This window comes from Mirounga leonina, unplaced genomic scaffold (assembly GCF_011800145.1).
Source record: "Mirounga leonina isolate KUSES-001 unplaced genomic scaffold, KU_Mleo_1.0 Mir_53, whole genome shotgun sequence".
NCBI lineage: Eukaryota > Metazoa > Chordata > Mammalia > Carnivora > Phocidae > Mirounga > Mirounga leonina.
The window spans coordinates 62,617,729-62,641,084 of record NW_023270807.1 but is presented as its reverse complement, the minus strand read 5'-3'; the positions used below and the strand labels follow the sequence as shown (position 1 = coordinate 62,641,084).

The window sequence follows — 23,356 nt, the reverse complement described above, 5'->3', positions numbered from 1 at the left end:
TCTCCAATTCCTTGTTAGCCTGGCTAAAGAGTCTTAGCTGGGGAATTCCATTATCCCCAGAACACTGTGCCAAGAAGAGAGTGGCCATAAATAAAATCTTTTACCAGCAAAATGGGCCTGATTCTCCCTCTTTGACTTCTTCTTGTTCCCAATTTTGGCCCAAGGCACATTTTGGGTGATGGGTTTTGTTAAAGATTCCCTTCGATAAATCAGTAGCTTCTCTAGATTCACTAATTACACAGGGATTTACAATCAAAATCGTACTGAAGACCTGTCAACACACACACACACACACACACACAAATGTTGACAGACTGAGTGGTGTATGTGTGGGCAATCAAAATGCATTAATCCACATTGTTAGAAGTCAGGGTGATAGTTATATTGGGGGTAAGAGGATGGTAGGAGGAAGCACAAGTAAGGGGACTTCTGAGATACAGGCTGTCTTCTATTTCTTGATCTAGATGATGTATACACTTTGAAAATTCACTCAGGTTATACACTTATGATTTGTGCACTTTTTTTGTACAAATATTATTACATACACTTCAATAAAAAATTAAGGGGGAAAAAGGCTTATCTTTTAAAAAATAGCACTACAATGCCCTAAACCACAAGAAAACGGAGGCTAAGAGTGGGGTCCTTTAAACCTCCTTGGGTTTGAGGCATGACAGGCAGGGATGTGTTACATATTTCTTAGAGCTCAAAGCTCTCGCAGGCACACTAAATAATGGCATTTTGTCAGAAATGGTGCTATTAGGCTACCGAGCCAAGGGCCGTGGGATCTGACTCCTCACAAGTGAATGGGTGGAACTTTTTATAAGCTCAGCAGACAGCTCATAAGCAGATGCTTGGGAGAATCTGGGGTATTGCTGAGCACAGGACCCCATTCGGGGGGGTCTTCCCTTCTACAGTCCGAGTTGAGGGCATTTATTCATCTAATACTAAACACTTCACTTTTCTCGAAGCATGTGATTTAGTCACATAACATTTATAGAAGGGAGGTAATCTGGGGTAAAGGGGAATTTGTCAAAAGACTGAACACAAACAGACACACTGGGGAAGACGGTGTCCTTGATGAGCAGGAAGGAAACTCAAACCCACACTTACCAATGTTGGGTGGATTTTGGAATCTGAAAACTCACACACAGAGCATGATTCATTTTTCCTAAGTTCTATTCCAACAAGATACATTATTCATGAGGCCAGCAGGAGAGGGGGAAACTATCCTCAGGTAGTGTTATTTCAGTTTCTAAAGGTACTCATATTTTCCCATGTACTTAGGTAATGAGCTTTTACCTACATTATGAATAAACAGTACAACTATAAAGTGTGAGCTTTTTAAAAAAAGTGTTAAAAAATAAATATTATTTCAACACTCATTGGTATGTTTATAATGGCTATCTACATATTTATTAAGAACATTTTGTAATTATTCTTTCAGAAATACCTTTTAGCCACACAAGAAAAATTGGTCTTCTCTTGTTCACTTGTTCTTAAACAGACCAAAAAACCCCCACAGTATTTCCAGCTGGATCCTCAGTCTTTTTCTCCAGACTTGGCTACATATGAGTATTGCCTATTTATACAAACCAACTGGATACTCAAATGATTAAATAGGAATATGCCATTTTGAGGTTATTTTAGAGGGTGAGCTATGAATCTCAAAGGGAAAAATGTCCCTTTACAGTGGAGAGTTGTAGGAGGCACCAATTTAAAAAATTTTTTTTTAAAGATTTTTTATTTATTTATCTGAGAGAGAGAATGGGAGACAAAGAGCATGAGAGGGAGGAGGGTCAGAGGGAGAAGCAGACTCCCTGCCGAGCAGGGAGCCCGATGCGGGACTCGATCCCGGCACTCCAGGATCATGACCTGAGCCGAAGGCCGTCACTTAACCAACTGAGCCACCCAGGCGCCCCTAAAATTTTTTTTTAAGTTTAAATTCAATTAGCCAACATACAGTACATCATTAGTTTCAGATGTAGTGTTCAGTGATTCATCAGTTGCGGATGACACCGAGTGCTTATCACAGCACATGCAGGAGGCACCAATTTAACCAAGCAACCAAACTCAGTGTGGTTCATAGGGAAGCCGGTTAGCACATGCCACCCTCTGTGATGCAACGTGACTATGTAGCAGTACCCATATGAAGGGTCCTTTGCAAAGCTGCATCTGATCATGCCTCTAGACCTAACCCGTTCAATACAGAAAATTGGGGCAATAGAGGGACAGGTGAAATGATATGAGGAAATACTCAGAGACAAAACCAGATTGTGGCATATTCTTTTTTTTTTTTTTTAATTTTTTAATTTATTTATTTGAGAGAGAGAGAGAGAAACAGCATGAGAGGGGATAGGGTCAGAGGGAGAAGCAGGCTCCCCACTGACCTAGGAGCCTGATGTGGGACTCAATCCCAGGACTCCGGGATCATGACCTGAGCCAAAGGCAGTCGCTTAACCAACTGAGCCACCCAGGCGCCCGATTGTGGCATATTCTTTAGGACAGCTGACCTAACATCTTTCGGGGACAAAACTGTAACATAAGGGTATAAGGAAAACACAAAATTCCAGAGAGTGAAGGAGTCAGGGCGATGGGCCCAGGGTGGGCCACACAGGGTGTGGTAGTGCTGGTAATGGTGAGGTCCTGAGTCAGGTGGTGGACACACAGGGATCGGTCTTAGTACCAGGCTTCGTAATTCACACATATCTATCTTCTTCTGTATCTATCAAGTATTCACAATAAAATTGATCAAAGAATATTTGGCTACTAAAAACTGTCCCTTGACTTCAGAACATCAGCATTCGAGTATCTGTTCTGCTAACAACTAATCCTGACCCTGAGAAAATGACTAAAGCCAGTCTTCCTTAGTTAAACAATGGTGTTGGAACACATGCTCTTTATGCTTCTGTTAAAGTTCTAAAATTCTTTGGTTTTATTAGAAATTTATCCCCCCCTCCCCAAGGTATACCCTCACTTCTGGGAGGATGGGTATAGTATTAGCCAGGTATTAAAACAAAAGCTTAAAAACAAATTACACTCAATACAACCTGAAAGGAAATTTTAGAAATTTCTCATTTTCCCAAATAAGAATTCGACAAGAAATGCCCTTCTTTTGTGTGTGCGTAGAGAAGTTTAACCCACAGTAAACAGGCCCTGGAGTAAATCTCCTAATGGAATCTAAGGAAGTCCCTCACACAGCAAAGACTTCTCTCCTACTGGTTCAGGGCATCAGTGTGTCAACAGAAGCAAAATGAGCTCAGTATTTACTATCAGTTGAATTCTCCCAACCCATCAAGACTCCCCTTGGAGATCTATGAAAGTACTAATGACCTGTTCCCAAAACTAACCAACCAAGTTCAAGGACCCAAACTTTGAACTGACATCGAAAGCAGCTTTCTGTTATCCTAATGGCAACAGAAATGAACGACCATCAAAACTGGACGCTATGGCAGGTTTGTGACCGGCCCCTGTGAGAGGAGTCAAACTCACTGCAAAGGTAAGAGACGTTACTTAGGTGTAGCTCATTACGCTTCGACAGAGCCCAAGCCTGAGTCATGAAACCTTCCAGACGCTGAGATTAACATATAGCAGATGTCGATCTCATTCTTTTCTAAGGAAAGTGGTCCTTCTCAATTTAACATTCATACTTTGAGGAATAAGATCTACAGATCTCTTTGATGTGGAAAGAAAAATTAAAGGCAGCAGGAGATGAAGCCCTTGTCTTTGTTTAGATTCCTCCTTTCCTTCCCAACCACCAAATACAAACATGCCCAGGGCTTAGATGGCTTCCCTCCTCCCTTTGAGATCTGTCCAGCGCAGGATTTAAAGACCTTCTCCATGCGGCCCACTCCTGAATTTCTATGTCCTGCTTGCCTCCTGAACGCTCGTCCCCCGTACCCACTCAGCCTCCTGTACTCTCATTTGAATGTACAGTTGGCTTGTCCAATTTCCCCTCTCTAAAACTGAACTCCTGTTTTCTCCATCACAATAAATGCTGGGGTCCCAAACCCTAGGTATTTGTCAGCCCTTCCCACCTCACATGCAGTCTGTTGGCAAACGTTGACAGTTCTACCAGGAAAATGTATCCAGAATCAGACCACTTCCCACCAGCACTGTCTGAACCACTGAAACCTCTTGCCTATATAATAGCAATTGCCTCCTAACTGGTTTCTCGGTTTCCACTCTTGCCTCTTTACAGTCTGTTTTCTACATAGTAGTGAGAGTGAGCTTTCCAAAGCACAAGTTAAATCAAAATCCTCCCGAGATCACCCGTGTCACTTGGAGGAGTCTAAAATCCCTCCAAAGGCCTACCGAGGCCTCTCTCCCATCACGGTCCTCCTAGCTCACCTCCTATCTCACCTCCAGCCAATTTGACCTCCTGGCAGTTCCCCAAACCCGCCCAGCAGGGCTTTGCAATTGCTTTCTGCCTGGGACTTGGCCCCTGCCCTTCCCCCACCTCGGGCATCCCCAGGGCTGACTCCCTCGCTTCCTCCAGGTCTCCGCTTGAAATGTCACCAGAGACCTTTCCTGACCATACTATCTAAGATGCCACTACCACGGTTCCTCTCTCTAATGCATGTTTCTTGTAGTATTTACCCTGTGACACATTAAACAGGTATTGTCTTATGCATGCCCCATTGACAAAAACTTTTGAGTCTTCTCTGAATATATGAATATCTATAAAGGATACACACTAGCACATAATATATTATGAATTTAACAGAAAACATACACAAAAATAAAAATTGTAAAAGGAAGAGATTTTAAATGAAACCGAAAGCAGCTTCGGTGTGTTTTCCTTGCACCTCAGTGGCTGTGTTTCACCGCCCCAAGCTGTGCACTCCCCTTCGGAGACTACCAGACTCAGGACCGGCACCTGCACTTTCTGTCCTGATTTCCCCCATCTGAGATATTCCCACTTCCTTCAAAATACTCTTGCAGTTTCCTGTGATTTGTGAAACCAACATCCTAGGGGCTCTAGACAGCATTGTGTGAAAATGTTCAAGGAAGGAAAGTACCACGTGTGTTAGCCTCCATCCCTCCTGAGATATCAGGAACACATGCTTTGAATTACCTCCTTTGGATTACCATGAAGGTAAAAGCTGTGACTCAGCTCAGAATGAATCAGGATCCTCTGTGATAAGGAAATCCCAACATTAAACATGCATTTTTTTTCCTCCCAGGCACTTCCCCCAAGAAATCGTTATTGTTTGTAAGAGAGCTGAATCATAGGAACACATGTACAAAAGAATCAGAATTTTGTGGGCCTTATAACAACAACAACAAAAAAACCTTTTTAGTCAATAGCTACTTAATAGGACAACAGATCAGAGTATCTTAAGTCTTTCCAGTAGGACACTCACAAAAAGCTTCATTAAAATTGTATTTGAGGGGCATCTGGGTGGCTCAGTAGGTTGGGTGTCTGCCATTGGCTCGGGTCATGATCTCAGGGTCCTGGGACTGAGCCCTGCATCGGGCTCTCTGCTTGATGGGGGGTCTGCTTCTCCCTCTCTGTCTCCCTTTGTGTGCTTGCTCTCAGCCTCTCAAATAAATAGATCTTTAAAAAAAAATTGTACTTGAAACAAAATACTTACGTGCCCCAATGTACTTTAATGGAACAAGTCTTCTGCATTATACCAAACCCCTGCATCTCTTCAGTGTCATCAAAGTAAGAATTTAGGAGTCCTAACCCTTCCGGTTCAGTAAATAAGTCAATCTGACTAACTCTGTAATCCTGAAGAGAGAAAAAAAAAGTACACATATTTAATCATTACACCATGTACTTAACTTTACAATAAGCTCATTATCCTTTTTTTTTTCAAATAATTAAAATAAATTTTAAATACACATACATTTCAGAGCACTTGCCATCTATCCCTTCCCCGTTTTCAGCCATGACTTAGTAATATGTGGTCTTGTGGGGCAGCCATGTTGCTTTAGCCGTCTAGCTCAGTGTTACATTCAAACAAAAATCCCCAGAAATTTATTTCATTAGAGTTCTGGAACATATTTATTTCTCTCAACCTCACTGAAGTAACTGCTTGGCTTTCCTTGGTGATTGGAGTTTTAGTTGCTTTACTCGGACATGACCATCCAAGCCCAGAGGTTCTCTAGTCCATAGAGGGGCTGCATTTGGGGCCTTCCTCAACCGCTGTTTTATGCCTACAAACTCCCTGTGGTAACTCTCTTTGACTATAGACCAAACCGCTATGATGTTGGTTTGGTCTAAGCTGTGAAAGCAATGGTACACATTTACCGTGATTTACAAATCTCTCTACTATGGTCAGTGTACCATGCCCTGCACATCCTGCCCATCAAACACTTCAAAGGTCTCTGCTGGTTGAGTGCCTAAGTGCTATTCGAACACTTACTCAACTTTAATCTTGCTGAGCTAGGTGAACTGAGATACAGAAGAAATGACACTTGGGTAGGTTCAGGGGAGGCTCTCTTAACCATTACCAAAAAGAACAAATTTAATAACTAAAAAGGTGACCTTTTCAATATGTTGTGATTTATATTCATGTTTCAAGTAACCATAAACATAATCTGTAAAAAAAAAAAATCATAATATATCAGGAACCATGAATGTATCCCTATCCTTTAACATGACACCATTCAGAAAAATTCATCCCAATAAATCAGCAGTTTATAAACAATTAAATGCACAAAAATGTTCATACAGCATTATTTAAAATAGTAACAAATCTAGAAACAACCTTAAATTCCACGGAAAGAAGGTAAAATAAATGATGGTACATCATTTCTTGGAAACCCCAAACCTTGTAGTAACATGAAGAGCATGAATTGCATTAAGTTGGCTATTATTAGGCAAAACAGGAGGCCCCTCTTTACAAAATGCTGCACTTCCCTTACTCTACCCTCCCTGAGTGCCTCTAAATCCCCACCCATCAGAATCTGATACAGTTACACATCAGTGAGAGATGTTGACCAAAGGGCATGTAATCTTCAGGGAAACGGGTATGGAGAGAGAAAAAGGATTGAGAACTACAGTTCTGTTTTGGTTTTTTTTGGTTTGTTTGTTTGTTTGGTCTTGTTTTGTTTTTTCCTTAAATGGTGGAGCCCAATGTGGGGCTTGAACTCACAACCCTGAGATTATCATGATTACAACTACAGAAAAAGCAGACTGGAATATGGCCAAGACAGAGCAGAGAAGTCAGAAAAAATAAGAGAGGATATCTCATGATGGTGGATTGGGATGATATGTTTAAACACTGCTTTATTACCAATATTAGTTGAGCCATAAATAGAAAGTACAGGTGAATTATCCCATTGACTATGACATTTTTAAACAGGGATCCTCATGCCTTCTGTAAGATTTATCACATTATGTACTTAAAACTATTAAAAGATAAATCATTTAGAATACCAATGATCACTGAAGTCACTCAGAAATGTTGACTTAAGAATCAAGTGGCATTTTCCTCTGCCAAAAACTGTTACTCATTCCTACTCATTCTCATTTTACAAACATTCCTTATCTTCCTATTCATCCAAACGCCCATCTCTGTTACACAAATGGGGTTTTAATCTTCCACTTGGAAGATACCATTACCTAGATTTTTAAAGGTAAAGAATCATCAATTCTCAACAGCCACACAGAAAGACAACTTCCTCATCAACAAATAAGGAACCAAGACATTTTAGCCAGTCCCTAAAGTGACCTCAACTACCTACTGTTCTTAAACCCACATGAAACCCCAGAATTGAACTTTCAACTGGATTATTTTGGGATTATTTATTTTTCCAAAATTGAATTCCTATAAGCCACTCAAGGTAATCAGAACTTACACAGCAACCAAAAAACAAAGTAAAAGAAAAATCTGTTTATATAGAATTCATCCAAATCAGGTTATTAAGTAAAATACATTTTGGAGATGTATTTTGGGATGGGGGACAGGAGTGAGAAATTAACCTTCAAGATTTATTATGAAAAAAAATGACTAATCAATTAGAATGTTTCTTTTCTAATTCAAGTGTACAAACACTGAAGTTATAGAAAATATATTCATAGAGCACCAATCAAGTATTTTTCCCAATCACTTATTTTAAAAAATGAACTTTTCTCTCAAAGAAAGAATCATCCCTGGCATTCAATAAATACTTGCTGAATGAATCAATGGATTCTGGTTTTCCCATAACCTACCTGGACCACATGTCTGATTGAACCAATCACCACAGGCTTAGCAGACTCTGCCTCCTCGTTTCTTTCCAAAACATCTTCTATACCCCAGAGACCAGAGAGTTCCAATTCTCCTTCTTCTAAGGGGATGGAGTGCCCTTCAAAATTTGGTTTCTCATACAAAATCCAACTAAGAGTAAAACACAGCGAAACTATTAGCTGGTGTTAGTGAGAGAAGTTTTGATGACTCAAATATTCTAGCCAATAGCCTCCCCCTACCCCGTCCCCTGCTTCCCTCTCCTTCTCTTCTCTCTCTTTCTCTCTCACATATTGTGGCCAATTATCATATATATACTGGCCAATTCTCTAGTAATTAAAATGTATAAGCTCTAAAACTAAATTTACTGGGCATAATTAAGCCTCTGAAAATCCAAAAACTGTATCAGGATCTTAAAGAACTTTTGGTATCAGTATGAACATCGTAGAGATACTAACGTTCTATAGAACGGTCAGTTAGCAACCAGTTAAAATGGTAATACATCAGATAAATGGACTTTTCCTAGAATTCTTTTTTCTCCTTATATATGTAGAAAACAATTCTAGAGGGATTTTACTTATATTCTAGAACTATATCAATGGATATATTGATACAAAGTACTATATGCATGGTAATGGAGAGCATTTTAAAAAATATCCTTCCCAACAACAAACATCCAAACACTAAAGAAAATCTCATATCAATATACGACAGTGCTGCTCTTAGATGCTTATGCTTTTAAGAGATAAGCCAACAGAAATTGAAAAGAAAAAAAAAAAAGAGCACTGGGCGACTGGGTGGCTCAGTTGGTTAAGCATCTGCCTTTGGCTCAGGTCATGATCTCAGGGTCCTGGGATTGAGCGCTGCATCAGGCTCCCTGCTGAGCGGGGAGTCTGCTTCTCCCTCTCCCTCTCTTTCTCTAATAAATAAATAAAATCTTAAAAAAATAAAGAGCACTATTATATTAAAAACAAAATTTATATAACATTTGTTTTTAGTGTTATTTTCGGTCTTCAAATTTAAGAACAAAGGCTAATTATATTTTTGTGATGAATGTGTTGAATACATAGAAAACGTTAAAATATCTAAAACCTAACAGGAAAGATGCTGCATATATAATCAAATGAAAAAAAAAAGCAAACTTTACTAGTTTTTTAAACCACAAATGTCTAAAGCCCAGTCTTCTTTATCTCAAACAAGATAGGTATCAAGATAAGTCCTTTTGCCAGGGCGCCTGGGTGGCTCAGTTGGTTAAGCGACTGCCTTCGGCTCAGGTCATGATCCTGGAGTCCCTGGATGAGTCCCGCATCGGGCTCCCTGCTCGGCAGGGAGTCTGCTTCTCCCTCTGACCCTCCCCCCTCTCATGTGCTCTCTCTCTCTCATTCTGTCTCAAATAAATAAATAAAATCTTTAAAAAAAAAAAAAAGGTAAGTCCTTTTGCCAGATAAGTGATTTATTAAAAGTGGCTTTTCTTAATTCAACTTCCTATGTATTTCCTAGAAGCTGTCAAGCTGGTAAATAATTTTTTCACCACTTTCTTTAATCAAAACCATCAGTTGCTGAAAAGTTGGAAAATAAATTTTAGGTTAGTCATTCACACTGTCTTTTCTTATAGAACATTTAAAATTCTACCAACATGACCAGCATAATTCTTCCCAACCTCACTGAAAATTCATAAAGACGTGTTAGTGAGGACTCCCATGTTCAGTAGTCCCAGCCAGTGTGATGTGGGGGGATATGGGAAAAAGGAAGTTGTACTGCTGCACGTGCCGGACTTTTCTAGCATAAACAGGCATCACCTCTATAAAGCAGAAACAGGGTTAAAAAACGTAATTTCTTAGATATGAATTTCCTGTAATACCCCTAAGACTAGTATTTTCTGCCCTTTGCATTACTAAAGGCATAATTTGAAATAAGTACTGAAGACCAAAAAGGTAACTAAAAACATAAAACACAAACCCTCTAAAAATCAGGAACAGAAAGCACCATTCTTACCATCCTCTGACGACCTTGACGATTACCACCTGAGAGAGACTCCAAGAGCTGCAATCCTCAATGTCACTGAAAACTTCAATGCACGCGTCAGAGACATCCGGGTCCCTGTAGATCACTACCTACAAGAAAATGAAAGTGGCAGCAAGTGGTTGAATGGTATCAGACCAAAATAAAATCTAGACTAGAAAACAGAGCATCATCTTACCTTTCCAGGTCGGGGATTGATTTTATTTGTAAGACTTCCTCTAAATGTCTGTAATCAGATGAACAAAAACACAACAAATTAAACTTTGTGTAACATTCCGCAGAGTTTCTCTGCCCATGATCAGTTAAGATCATATTTATTTGTCTCATAATTCATCAATTTTGAAACAATCCACCGTCATCTGTGCCAAAGCTATATTAAAGCTCTCTTTGAGTCTGCATTATTAAATTGAGAGGTTTCTCTCCTCTAAATGTGCCATTTCAATTTCTCATTTATTTGTTTGTTTGTTTGTTTTTAGAGAGGCAGGGAGGGAGGGAGGAGTAGAGAGAGAGAGAGGAAGGGAGCAGGGGGAGGGGAAGAAGGAGAGGAAGAATCTTAACCAGGTTCCACACCCAACTAGAAGCCTGGTGCATGGCTTGATCCCACAACTCTGAGATCATGATCTGAGCCCAAATCAAGAGTCAGACATTTAACCAACTGAGCCACCCAGGCACCCCTCAATTTCTCCTCATTTTCCACCAATCTAGAAAAATCGGGGCTGAAGAGTCAGACCTATGTTTTATATCAGTTCACAGAATAAGAATTCAGCTAAGAAATTATAATTCAAATAATCTCTGTATAACATCAAACAAAGAGAAATTATAAAGTATTAATCATGTATCTAGAAGGAGCTACATCAATTTTATGTGTTCATACACACACCTTACCTGAATCTATAAATATTGTCTTTTCATTGTAACATCTTACCATCACATAACAAGTATTAGTCTAAATAAAAGGGTGCTTATGGTATACATCACAATGTATATTGCACATAGTATACCTAATCCTCCCGTTTTGAAGGACAAAATATGTTTTTGTATGGCTCCCAAACTAATCATTTTCAAGAACATCTGACAAGACCATTAAAACCAAAAACGCATAAGGTAATAAAAATAGTAATTACACATGAAAAAATATTATAAAATATAGACTACTTTCAATGCTGACCAGGATGCTTATTCTAAGGACTGCCTTTGATCTGATGCACTCTTGCATCATAGTAGAGTATACCAAAGACCACAGGAAGGCCTCAGTAGAACACTATTAAAAATAAAAATACCATCTACTTATTTATATATATACACATTAGAAGTGGATAAGCTGAAGAAAAGGCCTGAAATTTAAAACAAAATTCAGGTAAGACAATAAAGATAGAATAGTCATAGAGTAAACAAAACCCAAGACCTAAGGAAAAAAAAATTTTTTTTTAACCATAAAAAGACTTAGAGAAAATATAAAACACTTTGTTTCCCCTTTTTACTCTACTTGGCTTGATTTTTCAAGGGATTCCACAGGGAAACTGTATATTCTGTTGTCAGACTCATCAGACTGCTCTCAAAGAAGAGAAGTGATCTAAGAATTATTAAAAAGAGAAAAGAAGGCTGTAATGAATGGAAAGTAGACCAGTGGAAATTTTGTGCTTAAGAGAAATACCTAAAAATCTGATTTCTGAGTGCTACGGGCTGATTCGGTTTCGTTTGTTTACAGCAGTGGTTCTCAAAGTGTGGTCCTGGGGCCCTTGGAAGATCCCCAAGAACCTTTCAGGAAGTCAATGAGGTCAAAACGCTTCTCATAAGAAGAAGAAGGTATTTTCCCTTTTCAGTCTCTTTCTCTCTCTCACTCTCTCACAAGAGTGCGGTAGAATTTTCCAGAGGGTCCAGGACATGCGATGACACCACTGCTCTGATGATCAATGGAAGGTGTGCTCGTGTGTTCTCATGCTTTAAATTTTTCTTACTGTTAGCTTCTAATATAATCAATTCCAGTAGGCATTACTCATGTGAACAAAAGCTCTTTGGGGCCCTCAATAATTTTTAAATATAAAGGTGTCCTGAGACCCAAAAGTTTGAACATTTTTGGAAAGGGGGATCTGAACTTCCGATGGACACACAAACATATGTTTTGAAAGAGCTTCCAAAATGATATTCTATGCTAGGCTTGAGCCAAAGCCCACGCAACAAACGGAAACAGGCTGCAGTACCCGTTCAAAAGAGGAAGAGGGCATGGTATCTTCTGGTGGATTACCCTGTGCTGCAGAATGGTCTACACTGGCCAGACAGCCTCGTTCACAGAGTGGGCAACAGGAATGCAGAGGTCCCCTCCTGTTTTGGGGCTAGCAGAGCTGCCCTCTCGAACTTATATTCTGCCTTCCTCATTCACTGTCCTCTCTCCACTTGAGTGTCACGCTTGGTAACAGAAAGACACACAATTCACACCAAAAACTCAGTAAAAAAAAAAAAAAAAAAAAAACTTCTGGAATTCGGATAAAAGAAGATGGAGAAATCATGACTGTTCCTCAAAATCATATTTTGCTGCCCTCTCTACAGTATTAAAGGAAAGATCCAATGTAGACCAAAATTCTTTCTGCCCCAACAGCTTGGTAGGAAAAACTGTTTCCCTGATGAAACTTCCAAGTAAAGAGAAATGACTTCCTGAATTGCATGGGATAGTTATCTAATGTTACATCTAATGTAAGAGTGAATCTTACATCACAAGAGAAGGGTTAGGAATAAGATTTCTTGGTGGGGCTTTTCTGAATAAATGAAGAAGCTTTACAGATCTTCAAAATTCTAAGCAGAGCACTGAGCATTTTCACACAGAACTAGGTAAGAAAAAACAACTTGTCTGTCTCTGAACTCTCAAGGTACCTTACCTACACCTTTCAGAATACAACATATAAATTTATAAGCCTTAAAATATGTATAGCTTAGTTTCCCCACTAGAGTACCAATACCTTGAAGACAGAAATCTTAGTAGTTTTCTCCTTGGCCCCCAGCAGTCCTTTATACACATAGTAGGTTTTCAATGTGATAAATGAATAGAAAACTATCATTCACACGCACAGCCATTTAAAAGAACATGAATGGCTCATCACCCCTTTCTCCTCTCATTTTATAAATACCCCCAATAAATGGTGATATGTTGCCACTTACGGTTGTATCTGATAATGACATTGCAGAAAAAGACATGTTTGGGTCAAACCGGCTGGATTTGAAAAGACTCATGAAGTCTGTGTCGCTATTTCCATAGTTTGGCAAGTTCGGCTTAAGAACACTCTCGACACGATTAGCCTTTTCCAGATCATCACTGTTCTTCAGTTTAGAAAATTCAGAAAATTTGGTATCTGGCAAGTGTAGGCTGCTTCGCGAACCCAGGTCTTCTTTGGTTTCCTCTTTGGGCAGGTATTTCTCCATGTAGCTTGCGCTTTTCAAACCCGAAGGAGACGCATTTGTCGAGTTGAAGTTGAAGACCTTTACGTTGCTGGGTGGAAGGTTTGGCTGCTCTTTGTCTGCACCGCAGGGCGGGGCACCCTCAGCCCTGTGCGGTAAGGCGGAAGCCCGAGAAAGAGAAGTGTTCTGAGGAGTGCTGAAAGATGTGGTCATGGTGCTGACTGATGTCACAGAGGGAGAAAAGATTTTGTCTTGTGGTAAAGAAGGCAGCATGCTGGAAAAGAGTGCACTTTTTTCTAGCCTGGATCTCTTGACTCCGCCACTGGAGACATCTTTGTTCTCTTTGTCATTTGTCTCCGCAACCGTCGAAGGTTCATCTTTCCCATTAGTGTGAGTGTACGAGGACTTGAAGAGGATACTCTGCTCGGTGGATGTGCGTTTGGGCCTCAGGTTGGATTTTGTGTAAAGGTTCTGCATCAGATGTAAAGCTGATGACATTTCTGGCTGGCTTTCCTTCTTCTTCCCCAAACCAAAGGTAAACACATTGGGATCTAACACCTTTTCTAAATTGTCCTCATGAATCGGAGGCATGACAAAGGGAGGGGCAGGCGAGTTGGGCACCCTGGCCTTCTTTTTCTTCTGAGGCACACAGACGGTGCTGTCCATCTTTTTGATAATTTCGGTGAATTTTTCCATATCCGAAGAAGAATCAAATACACTGTCATCACTACCCGCAGAAATGTTCAAAAGACTGGCAGGGCTGGCCTGGCCATTCACAACATTTTGATCTGGCCTTTGAGGAGTTTCCAAATGATCTCTGCTGCCAGGGTCAGCCTTCAGGGGTTTTCTATCACCCTGACTTCGAGCCCGTATAGGCAGAGCTTTCTCAGATTCTGGTGGCATGACTTGTGGGCCAGATTTTGTTGCATGTTCCTCTTCGCAATGAATGTGCTTGGGTGAGGGGCTCTCACTGCCCAGCCCTTCCTCTTTCTGGGGAGCAGAGCTTGCAACAGAAACCACTTCAAGGTCATGGTTGTGACAGCTTGGCAACTGTGCTTCTCTAACTTCAGAACTCTCAGAGATGACCTGGGAGCCCACATCTTGGGTGCTCTCCCCGGGGAGCACAAAGGACCGGACCTGGACCAGGACCTTGGATGGATGCTCCATTCCCACAGCTTCTGGGCTGTGCTCTGTGGACAGAGGAGGAGGGCCCGCTGCTCCTCCTTCTCTTCCTCCTGTGGGTTTGGAGGGCGGTCCTTTCTCCTCATTCTTATGTGACACAGGCAGAACACATTCATGATGGTTTTCTGACACTTCTAGATCAGTGCATGGAACATTGCTTCCGGGAGCTTGAACACGTGTGTCTTTGGGTGAGGGCTGTGAGAGAAAAGGCCCGTTAGGTGACTCAGATGGGGGCTGTGAGTCAGAAAATGTATCCTGTGGCTTTGGTCTGGCTGTTGGAGGGGAATCTTTGGTATCAAGAATGGCGGGAACAGCCTGTGCTGGATCAGTCATATTTTCGAGTGCAAGTCTTTTGCTGTCTGCAGCCTTTGAGTCATCCTCTCCTAAGGGCTTGTGGTCCACAGGAATCAGAGCAGTAACCACTGCTTCGGAAGGGCAGCCAGCATCTGTTTGCACTTCTGCTCTATCACCCTGGTTAAGCAGAGAACCAAGAGCTGGACCCTCGGTAGGCTCAGCCTCCATCCCTCCTGCACTGGGGCTCCCGGCTGCTGGCGGGATCTCCTCCTCCGTAACTTTGGATTCTGGCGAGGTTTCCTTCGCCAGCATACCATTCTGGTGACTATCTGGCATTACTTTCTTTTCAGATTGCTCCATCTCTTTGGCTTTTTTGGTTAAATTCAGCTTCGCCCTCCCGACAAAGTTTTTATTACAGGTAGGAGTGTTCCTTGTGCCTCGAATGTCAGCATGTCTTGGGCTACCGTTGGCCCGTTTGTTTTCAAATAAGGAGATTTTGTTGGCAGTGTTTCCTTTATGAACTGGCTGGCTAAATGGATTATGCTCATTTCCCAAACTGTCAGGATTCTTAGGAGTTTTAAGATTTAGTTCCACATGTTTGGGCTTGGCCGGGCTGCAAAAATAAAGCAGTAAGATAAAGTTATTGACCTAGTTTTAAAAAGTGAACATACCAATTTATTATAAAACATTTATTATTATGAAAAGCCAACATCTTTCTGGTAAGTAACATTTGTTTTTTTGAGACTATTTTAAAACAATCCTAAATACACTATCAACTATTTTTAGTGGATGCTTTGCTTCTGTATGATAGATGAGAAAATTTTATAGCTAAGAAAGTCAAGAGGTGGGAGGTTAGCAAGTTTATCAAGTATCTAATTTTTATCCCCTTCATCTTCCTTCATATACCTTTACTCTGATTATATAAGTGTGTTCACTACAGAACATTTGGAAAATATAAAAATGAAAAATCACTCATACTCCTACCACTCAAACAATCTCCCTGTTAACATTTTAGTATAATTTAGTTTTCGTGTATACATACTAAAATATTTTTAACAGAATTGGAATTATTCTGTTCATAGAGTTTCAGGTCTTGTCTTTAAAAAAAAAAAAGATTACTTAATCTTATATTTCACATTTTTCATTTTCAAGTTACTAAAAAATTTGAAGTTTTTCATAATGTCTGCATAAAAGTTTCATCATATGGATGTACCATAATTTACTTATCAGTTACTCAATTGGTAGTTTTGCCACCTTTTTGGACGCAAAGGGAGTCTCCCCTTACTCTGGAGAGAAACTATAATGTTTCTTGGTTATTACCCCCTAGTGGAAATCATAAATCTTTGAAGGTATACACTGTTCTCTTTCTGAGAACAAAATGTTCTCTCTATGACATTCACCAGCCCTGGTCCTGGCTCTTAAACTGATTATCTATGTGAGCTTGGTCAAGTTAACTCACTGGACTCGCTACCTTCGCTACCTGGAAAAAACAAACAAACTAGATAGTTTAGAACAGAGCTGGTCCTCTCCCCACCCCTACCTTCCCCAAGGAATGGCTGAAGGGATTCTTGGGGTTCTCTTCAACAGTTACAGTGCGGACAACAGAGCTGGAGGGCCAGAGCTGGGGCCAGCCCCACTCCTTTCAACCAGAAGCACTTCTACTTATCTGTTTCATATATCACTTTTATATAAGTTTTCCTAGAAGAATGGGCTCCAAAGCTAAACACAAAAAATGTGTGAACCATAGGCCTAGTGGTTTCTGAAATGAAGAGATAATAACCACTAACAATCACGGATTGACACACACTTGACAAACACTCTGCTTGCCTAATGTACTATTTTATACATTCTCTTTTAAGAGGAGGAAGTTGAAGCCTAGAAAAGGCAGGTAATGTGCCAGAAGCCATATGCCCAGTGAGTGACAGGGCGAGGGTTTGAAACCAGGCGTTCTGGTCTCAGAGGCAATGCTCCTGACCACTCCACGCTCCTGCACCCCCAGACCTCAGTGGCCAAATCTGGTTCTTTCCAGCTTTACCTATTCAAGAAGTCATTGAATTAGCATGAGATCTGAAGCAATCATACTTTGGAGGCCACCTTGATAATGAAAAGTAGAGACACACAGAAATCTCATGCTGCCTCCACAAGGATTCACTGACCTTCAAGAAAGAGGAAACTTTTGAAGGAACAGGCAATATGACTTTGGGCGAGACACCTTATCCTTCTGGATAAAATGAGAAGACTGAAAAGATTTGAGAAGTCCTTCCCAAATATGGCATTAGGAATTTAGATTTTTATTTTTAGGAATTTGATTTAAATACTAAATTTGATATATTCTCATGAATTGCTCTTGGGCGTTGCTTTCCCCAGTATCTCTGTAAGATAGCTAGGCTCCCACATGGTGGGTGCACAGCTTAAATTTAAAAGGAAAATTAACTTACACACACTACCTTGAAGATTAAATTCCAAAACCAGTGGAGTAGAAATGGAGAGCTTACAAACGCCATCAGCTAATGAAGGATGTTCACATACCAGTACATAAACATTTTAAAAATTCTCACTAATCAGCTCAAGGAACAGTCAAACATCAAAGCATATCTTACTATGTAAATGGAAAACACCAAAGGTTAGCCAACAAGCTACCTTAAGGACAGGAAACACATCTGCACATTAAAGATTTACACCAAGATCAAAATATATTTTACTACCAAACTTTCTGTGTTATTAAGTTCTGCGACTAAGAGTCACTACAATTAACCTAGCGCAAACTGATTAAAAGGAAGGCTTCTATAATTCATGTTTAATGCCTTTATTATAATGTAAGCGGGGAAAATAATCTGGTGTCTTAAAAAGCCATGGCTAGGAGAGGAAAATTTTCCTTATTCTAAACATAACCATTGTTAAGAATCTCAACATTCAATACTTGGTACAGAATTGAAGATGTAATTTTTCTAACAGGATCAAGAAACTTGCTGTATAGTCCTTTTTCAGGAAATATAAAATAATTTTAACTAAAACATCAGATGCAAATTGTTTTTAAAAATAATCTGAATAACATTTCTTCTTGAAATACAATCAGAGGAAAAAACTGGGGGGAAAAAAATCCATTAAACAGAAAAAAACGAGAAGGAATTAATTTCCCATTTCAATAGTTTGCTAATTCACCAAGCATGAGGCCCTGTAGAAAACACAAGCCAAATGCCTTGCAAAGGGAAAATTTTAGGTAGAAAATAATTGGCACAGAGAAGACATTTGATTTAGTGCTTGTACTGAAAACAGCACATGAAGAGTTCATTATAAGAACGTTTCCCAGGTTTGTTTACCCTACTCCTTGTAACATTTCTGGTTTTTCCACTGGCCTTCTGCAATTGGAAGGCAGGTAAGGCGTCCTTACACAGCTCCATAGCAACATTTCTCTAAGCTCACACTTAGGAGGTCTGAATGTTCAGTCACACTGGGCCTTCTACAAATAATGGGCATCATTTACTCCGGGTTACTTCTCTGACACAGCCGTTACAGAATAAATAGCTGGCTTTATCAAAGGTCTCCAGGTTGGCAACTGGGGAGGTAGCACATATTACTCATTAAGTAGGTTTTCCCTCAAGTGTTTACCAAACAGACTGCCTACTCTAAAGCTTACTTACTCAAGAATTCAAATAGAATGAAACCATTCGGTTTAAGAATCAAAATGCTGTGAAAATACCAGCTCTTTTAATAAATGTGCAAATGTGGGAAAAACTTGCGCAGTTTAGATATTCATTTTTCACAGGCGCTAGCTGGGAGGTGGGGAAGTGAGAGTGTGGGAAGGGGAGAGGATCTTGAGTTTTATAGCGAACCCTCCCTACCCCATCCACCTATACAAACCTCAGCCTCAAGGTGCAAGCCCATCTCCAAAAAGCCAATGGTGATTTCTCCTGCTTTGCACTTCCCCAGACTTTACAGCAGATAACCCACTCAGCAGTTCCCTCAGCCACCACCTCATGGTTATTTATCTGCATCTTGTGTGCCAGAGTGGGCCATAAACTTCTCAAAAGCAATATACTGAGTCATAGTCTGACTTTTGCCTCATAGTTCCTGGCACAATACCATGCACAGAAGGCACTCAATAAATATTTGGGGGGGGGGGGAAATCAATGAACTTAATAGCAGGTAGTCAGTCTGTTGTTCAGCTTGATCCTTCCAATGTGTCCTTTGATTTAACAAAGTCCCCCAGTAAGAACACTATTCTTTCTTCATTTCAATAACTAAGAATTACTCTTCAACCTGGGGGCAAAAATGCCACTAACCCCCTCAACAGTCTAAGGAGGGCAATTAGAAATTTTAAGTTGCACTAAATTCCAGAAAAAGTTCTATGAATTCTCTTAAACCCACACATGTCAAAGCTACTACTGGGTCATAATGAACGTAAGAGTTTTTGCTCCATGTTTCCAGATCCACTGCATAGGTGTTTTGTTTCGTTTTTAAAGATTTTATTTATTTGCCGGAGAGAGACACAGCGAGAGAGGGAGCACAAGCAGGGGGAGTGGGAGAGGGGGAAGCAGGCTTCCCGCCGAGCAGGGAGCCCGACCCCAGGGCCCCGGGATCGTGACCTGAGCCGAAGGCAGATGCTAAACGACTGAGCCACCCAGGCGCCCCCTCTGCATAGGTGTTTTAAGAATGCCCTATCCAGGAATGCTGGTGTACATTTTGAATAAAGGATTAGCTCACGTCCGGCCAAGCGGTCGTCTTTCAATGGTTGATGTAAACACTGAGCCTCAAGAGAGTTTTACATTCATTCAACTTAAACATTCTATCAGCACAGTAATTAACAACCCGGCTAGGCTCCCGAAGTGTCGCCTTCTTAAACTGTGTTAACTGGCCCTTCACTATCTCCGTTTCAACAGAGGGGAAAACGCGGCGCACAGATAGTTCTGCCACAAACGCAAAGACCCCGGAGCCTCCCAGAAACACCACCCAGAACGTCCGCCGACACCCACAGCTCCACCAGGCCCCGGTCCGCGGCTACTTACAGGGTCACTCTAGTGGTCACTGTCGACCTGCCCGCCCCGAAATGGTGCCTGGGCTTCAAGCCGTCCGCGTCAGAACCACCGGCCGATCTGCCCAGCTCTTTGCTTCGACTACCTTCTCCCCGGCTGTCGAAGTGGTTGGGGAACAGGCCCCTCTTGTGCTCGGGCTTGATCTCCGGCAGCAGCGAGCTGCTCTTGACGGTGAGCTCGCGGGGGACGACCCGGGCCGCCTCCTCCCCGTCGTCCCCCGCGGCGCCCTTGGCGGTGGGATCGGGCGCTGGCGCCCTCTTGGGGGGGGACTCCTTGGCGGGAGCCCGAGGGCCGTGGGCAGGCGAGGTGGGCGCGACCTCGGGGACGCGGCTCTTGCCCCTCCTCTTGGTGGGGGACGAGGCCGGCGGCGTCTGTTTGCCCCGGTCGGACTCCCCGCGGAGCGGCCCCTTGGAGCCGGGGCTGGACTTGGACTCCGCGCCCGCAGCGGAGGCAACGCCCCCGTCGGGGGCCGCCCGCGGAGATTTCACTTTCTTTTCCGCGGAGCCGTTCTCCGTGGCCGCGTTTGGCGCCACCTCGTAGTCGAACACCGCGTCGTCGCCGCCCGCTCTCTCGGGTAGCGCCGTGTCCGCCCCGGGGGAGTCGGTGGATTTCTGCGACCTTCTCCGCCGGCCCGACCTGCGGCCGCCCGACCTCTTCTCCATACCGTCAGAATCGCCGCAGTCTTCTGCGCCCGCAGCAATCGCGCCCGGCTCGTCCACCTGTGCCACCTCAGTCTTGCTCAAGTAGATGTCCAAAGTGAACACGGTGGCGGGGTGGGCGCGCTCGCCGGGCAGGCCCTGCAGCCCTCGGGGCCCGGCTCTGCCGTCTGCCTGCGCCGAGTCGGAACAATTCCCCTCGCCCTCTGCGCGAGGGTCACCTGGCGGAGCGGACGCGTCCTCGGGGGGCCGGCTGCACGCGTCTTGGGGCTCCAGAGAGCCTGCCCCGGCACACACACGGGGGGCTCTGTCAGCGGCCTCGCCTCGCCCCCCCGCGGGCCGCTCCCCGGTGGGCGACCCCGGCACACCCCTCGCACCCGGAGCTGTCTCCGGCTCGCAGCCGGCGCGGGGGGAAGCGTCCTCCTGCGGACTGCCGGCCGGCGTCTCTGCGTTCCCTTGCCTGGAGGAATTCTCAAGTGGGGAATGCAGCTGCTTGGCAGCGGTGGTGGCACCTGGGAAAGACTCTCCCTCTGCCTCCAGAGGTTCTAATTGGAGTGAATCACTCTCCTGGCGCTGCTGCCCAGCCGCCGCGCGGCCGCTCGTGCAAGGTGACAGCTCGGCGTCGGGGGGCGCTACCCGCACGCGGGTCTCGGCGTGCTCCTCCGACTCCCGGGGCTGCTGCTGCGGGGAACCCTGCTCGCACGTGTCTTTCTGCTTTGGTTGGCTGCCCTGGGCTTTGCTCTTATTCTCTCTTTCCGGGAGTTTGGAAGAGGTTACATCTTTGCAAGGCACTGATTGGGCACTGGAACTGGTGGGACTCTCTAACCCGTTTCTGCTGGTCCTTCTCCTTCCAGCCGTGAACAGATTGCCAAGTTTCCCCAAAACTGGCTTCCTTTTGTTTTCTTCAGGTGGTTGTGCTCTGGACTGGAAAACAAAAGGGGTTGGGGGAGAGAGAAACTATGAGAATCTGGTTTTCCCCCTCCTCAGTAGTAAGTACATTGCAGAACTACAAGCCCAAATGGTAAGAAACCAGTTTAACGGAAAAGTAGAGAGTTGTGTTTTTGTTACATTTATTCCAACAAAATAAATTCAGATTTTCAAATTTTTCTTAAGCCGCATCTATGTTAGGTGCTACTTGGAATAACAGTTCCTTTAACTATAATTCTTGTGTTTTAAAGGAGAATTCGGAAGGTCCAAATAATCATATATACAAAATAAACAATTCCCAGGTCTCTCTAGCTTTTGCTTTTTCCTTCTTCCTCAATAAAGATGCAATTTCAAAACAGCCATGCGTGACTACAGGGCAGCAATAAACACACTAAAGTATCTTAAAGATTTTATTTATTTAAGAGAGAGAGAGGGCAAGAGCCGGGGTTGGGGAGGGGTGGGGGGAGAAGGGCAGAGGGAGAGGGACAAGCAGACTTTCCGCTGAGCAGGGAGCCCCCACGCTGGAATGACCCCAGGCACGACGGCAGCTCCTGACCTGGGCCGAAGTCAGACGCTCAACCGCCTGAGCTACCCAGGCGCCCCTAAAGTATCTTAAAGGAGAGGGGTTTTTGTTTTGAAACACCGCCCTTTCTTTTTGTAAGAAGAAAGGAACATGAGTAAAAAGTTCTAGCACTCTCCTCTAGAACAGAAAGAAGCCACCTGGGTGCAACACAACTGCAAATGAAAACTCTTTAGAAAACCGGGATTCGAGCATCTGGGTCGGCGGGTAGCCACACCAGTGGTTCCGGGCGGGCCCGGCCCGCACTCCTCCAATGGGAGAAGCACGCGGGCCTTCAAACGCCCGCTGGCCCCCGCAAAGCGATGCCGCCGCTCTGGAGCTCACCGGAGAGGCCTCTGCCCCGCGGGGAGCTCCTAGGAGTGCAAATACGGGGAGTACGTGGAGGAAGGAGGGCGAAGGTGGAGGGCGACCACGTTCGCATACCCGCCCCTCCGGCCCGGGAGGGGGGGTGGGGGGCGCCGAGGGACCGGAGCGCAGCTGGCTCTGCCCACGCCGACCTCAGCCGGAGGCCCGTCCCTCACCGCCCCGCAGGGCTTCAGGCGCGAGCCCGGGAAGCCGACCCACCCGTGGGAAGGGGTCTGGGCCGCCCCGCGTCGTTCCGCACGGATTCGGGGAGGGGGAAAAACGTGCACCTCCTACATAGCCTGGAGCCAAACAGCGGGCACCTGATGCCGGCGCCGGACGCGGAGGCCGCTCTGAACTTATCAATAAAAGCAAACCTGCCAATGGGCGCTGCGGCGGCCGGGGTTTGCCTGGGGAGGGGGTAGGTGAGGGCCCGGGGCGGGCAGGAAGAGGAGGAGGCCGTCCTAGGAAAGGGTAGGAGCTTCGGCAGCTAGCCCAGCCTTGGCTCCTAAAGGAAGGCCGCGTGCTCAGCGTAACGAACCCACTGAAACCAGGACCACACGTGTGGCTACAAGAACCCAAGAATTACCTCTTCCACTTAAAACCTGGGAGCTAGCTTGAGCCCCACCTTTCCTGGAAGGCGAACATTCAGGGCAGTTTTTACAATATTGACTGTTTACAGAGAGATTTCTGAATCACTGTTCAAAGCAGCTCCATTTCCTTTGAGTTAAATGCCGCCAGTGGACTTTGGAA

At 43.6% G+C, this 23,356-nt stretch overlaps 1 protein-coding gene across 1 annotated transcript in view; it reads right to left on the bottom strand.

The window, feature by feature from the left end:
* CRYBG1 (crystallin beta-gamma domain containing 1) overlaps nucleotides 1–21,006 on the bottom strand; it is a 47,532-nt gene extending 26,526 nt beyond the window's left edge. The window contains exons 1-6 of the mRNA XM_034991703.1: nucleotides 20,072–21,006; nucleotides 13,353–15,678; nucleotides 10,378–10,425; nucleotides 10,173–10,291; nucleotides 8,165–8,330; nucleotides 5,595–5,734 (exon numbers count right to left, since the gene is read on the bottom strand). Coding sequence (XP_034847594.1) covers nucleotides 5,595–5,734; nucleotides 8,165–8,330; nucleotides 10,173–10,291; nucleotides 10,378–10,425; nucleotides 13,353–15,678; nucleotides 20,072–20,760 — 3,488 coding nt within the window. The 5' untranslated portion in view covers nucleotides 20,761–21,006. The remainder of the gene's footprint in view (nucleotides 1–5,594; nucleotides 5,735–8,164; nucleotides 8,331–10,172; nucleotides 10,292–10,377; nucleotides 10,426–13,352; nucleotides 15,679–20,071) is intronic.
* Between the last annotated feature and the right edge of the window lie 2,350 nt (nucleotides 21,007–23,356).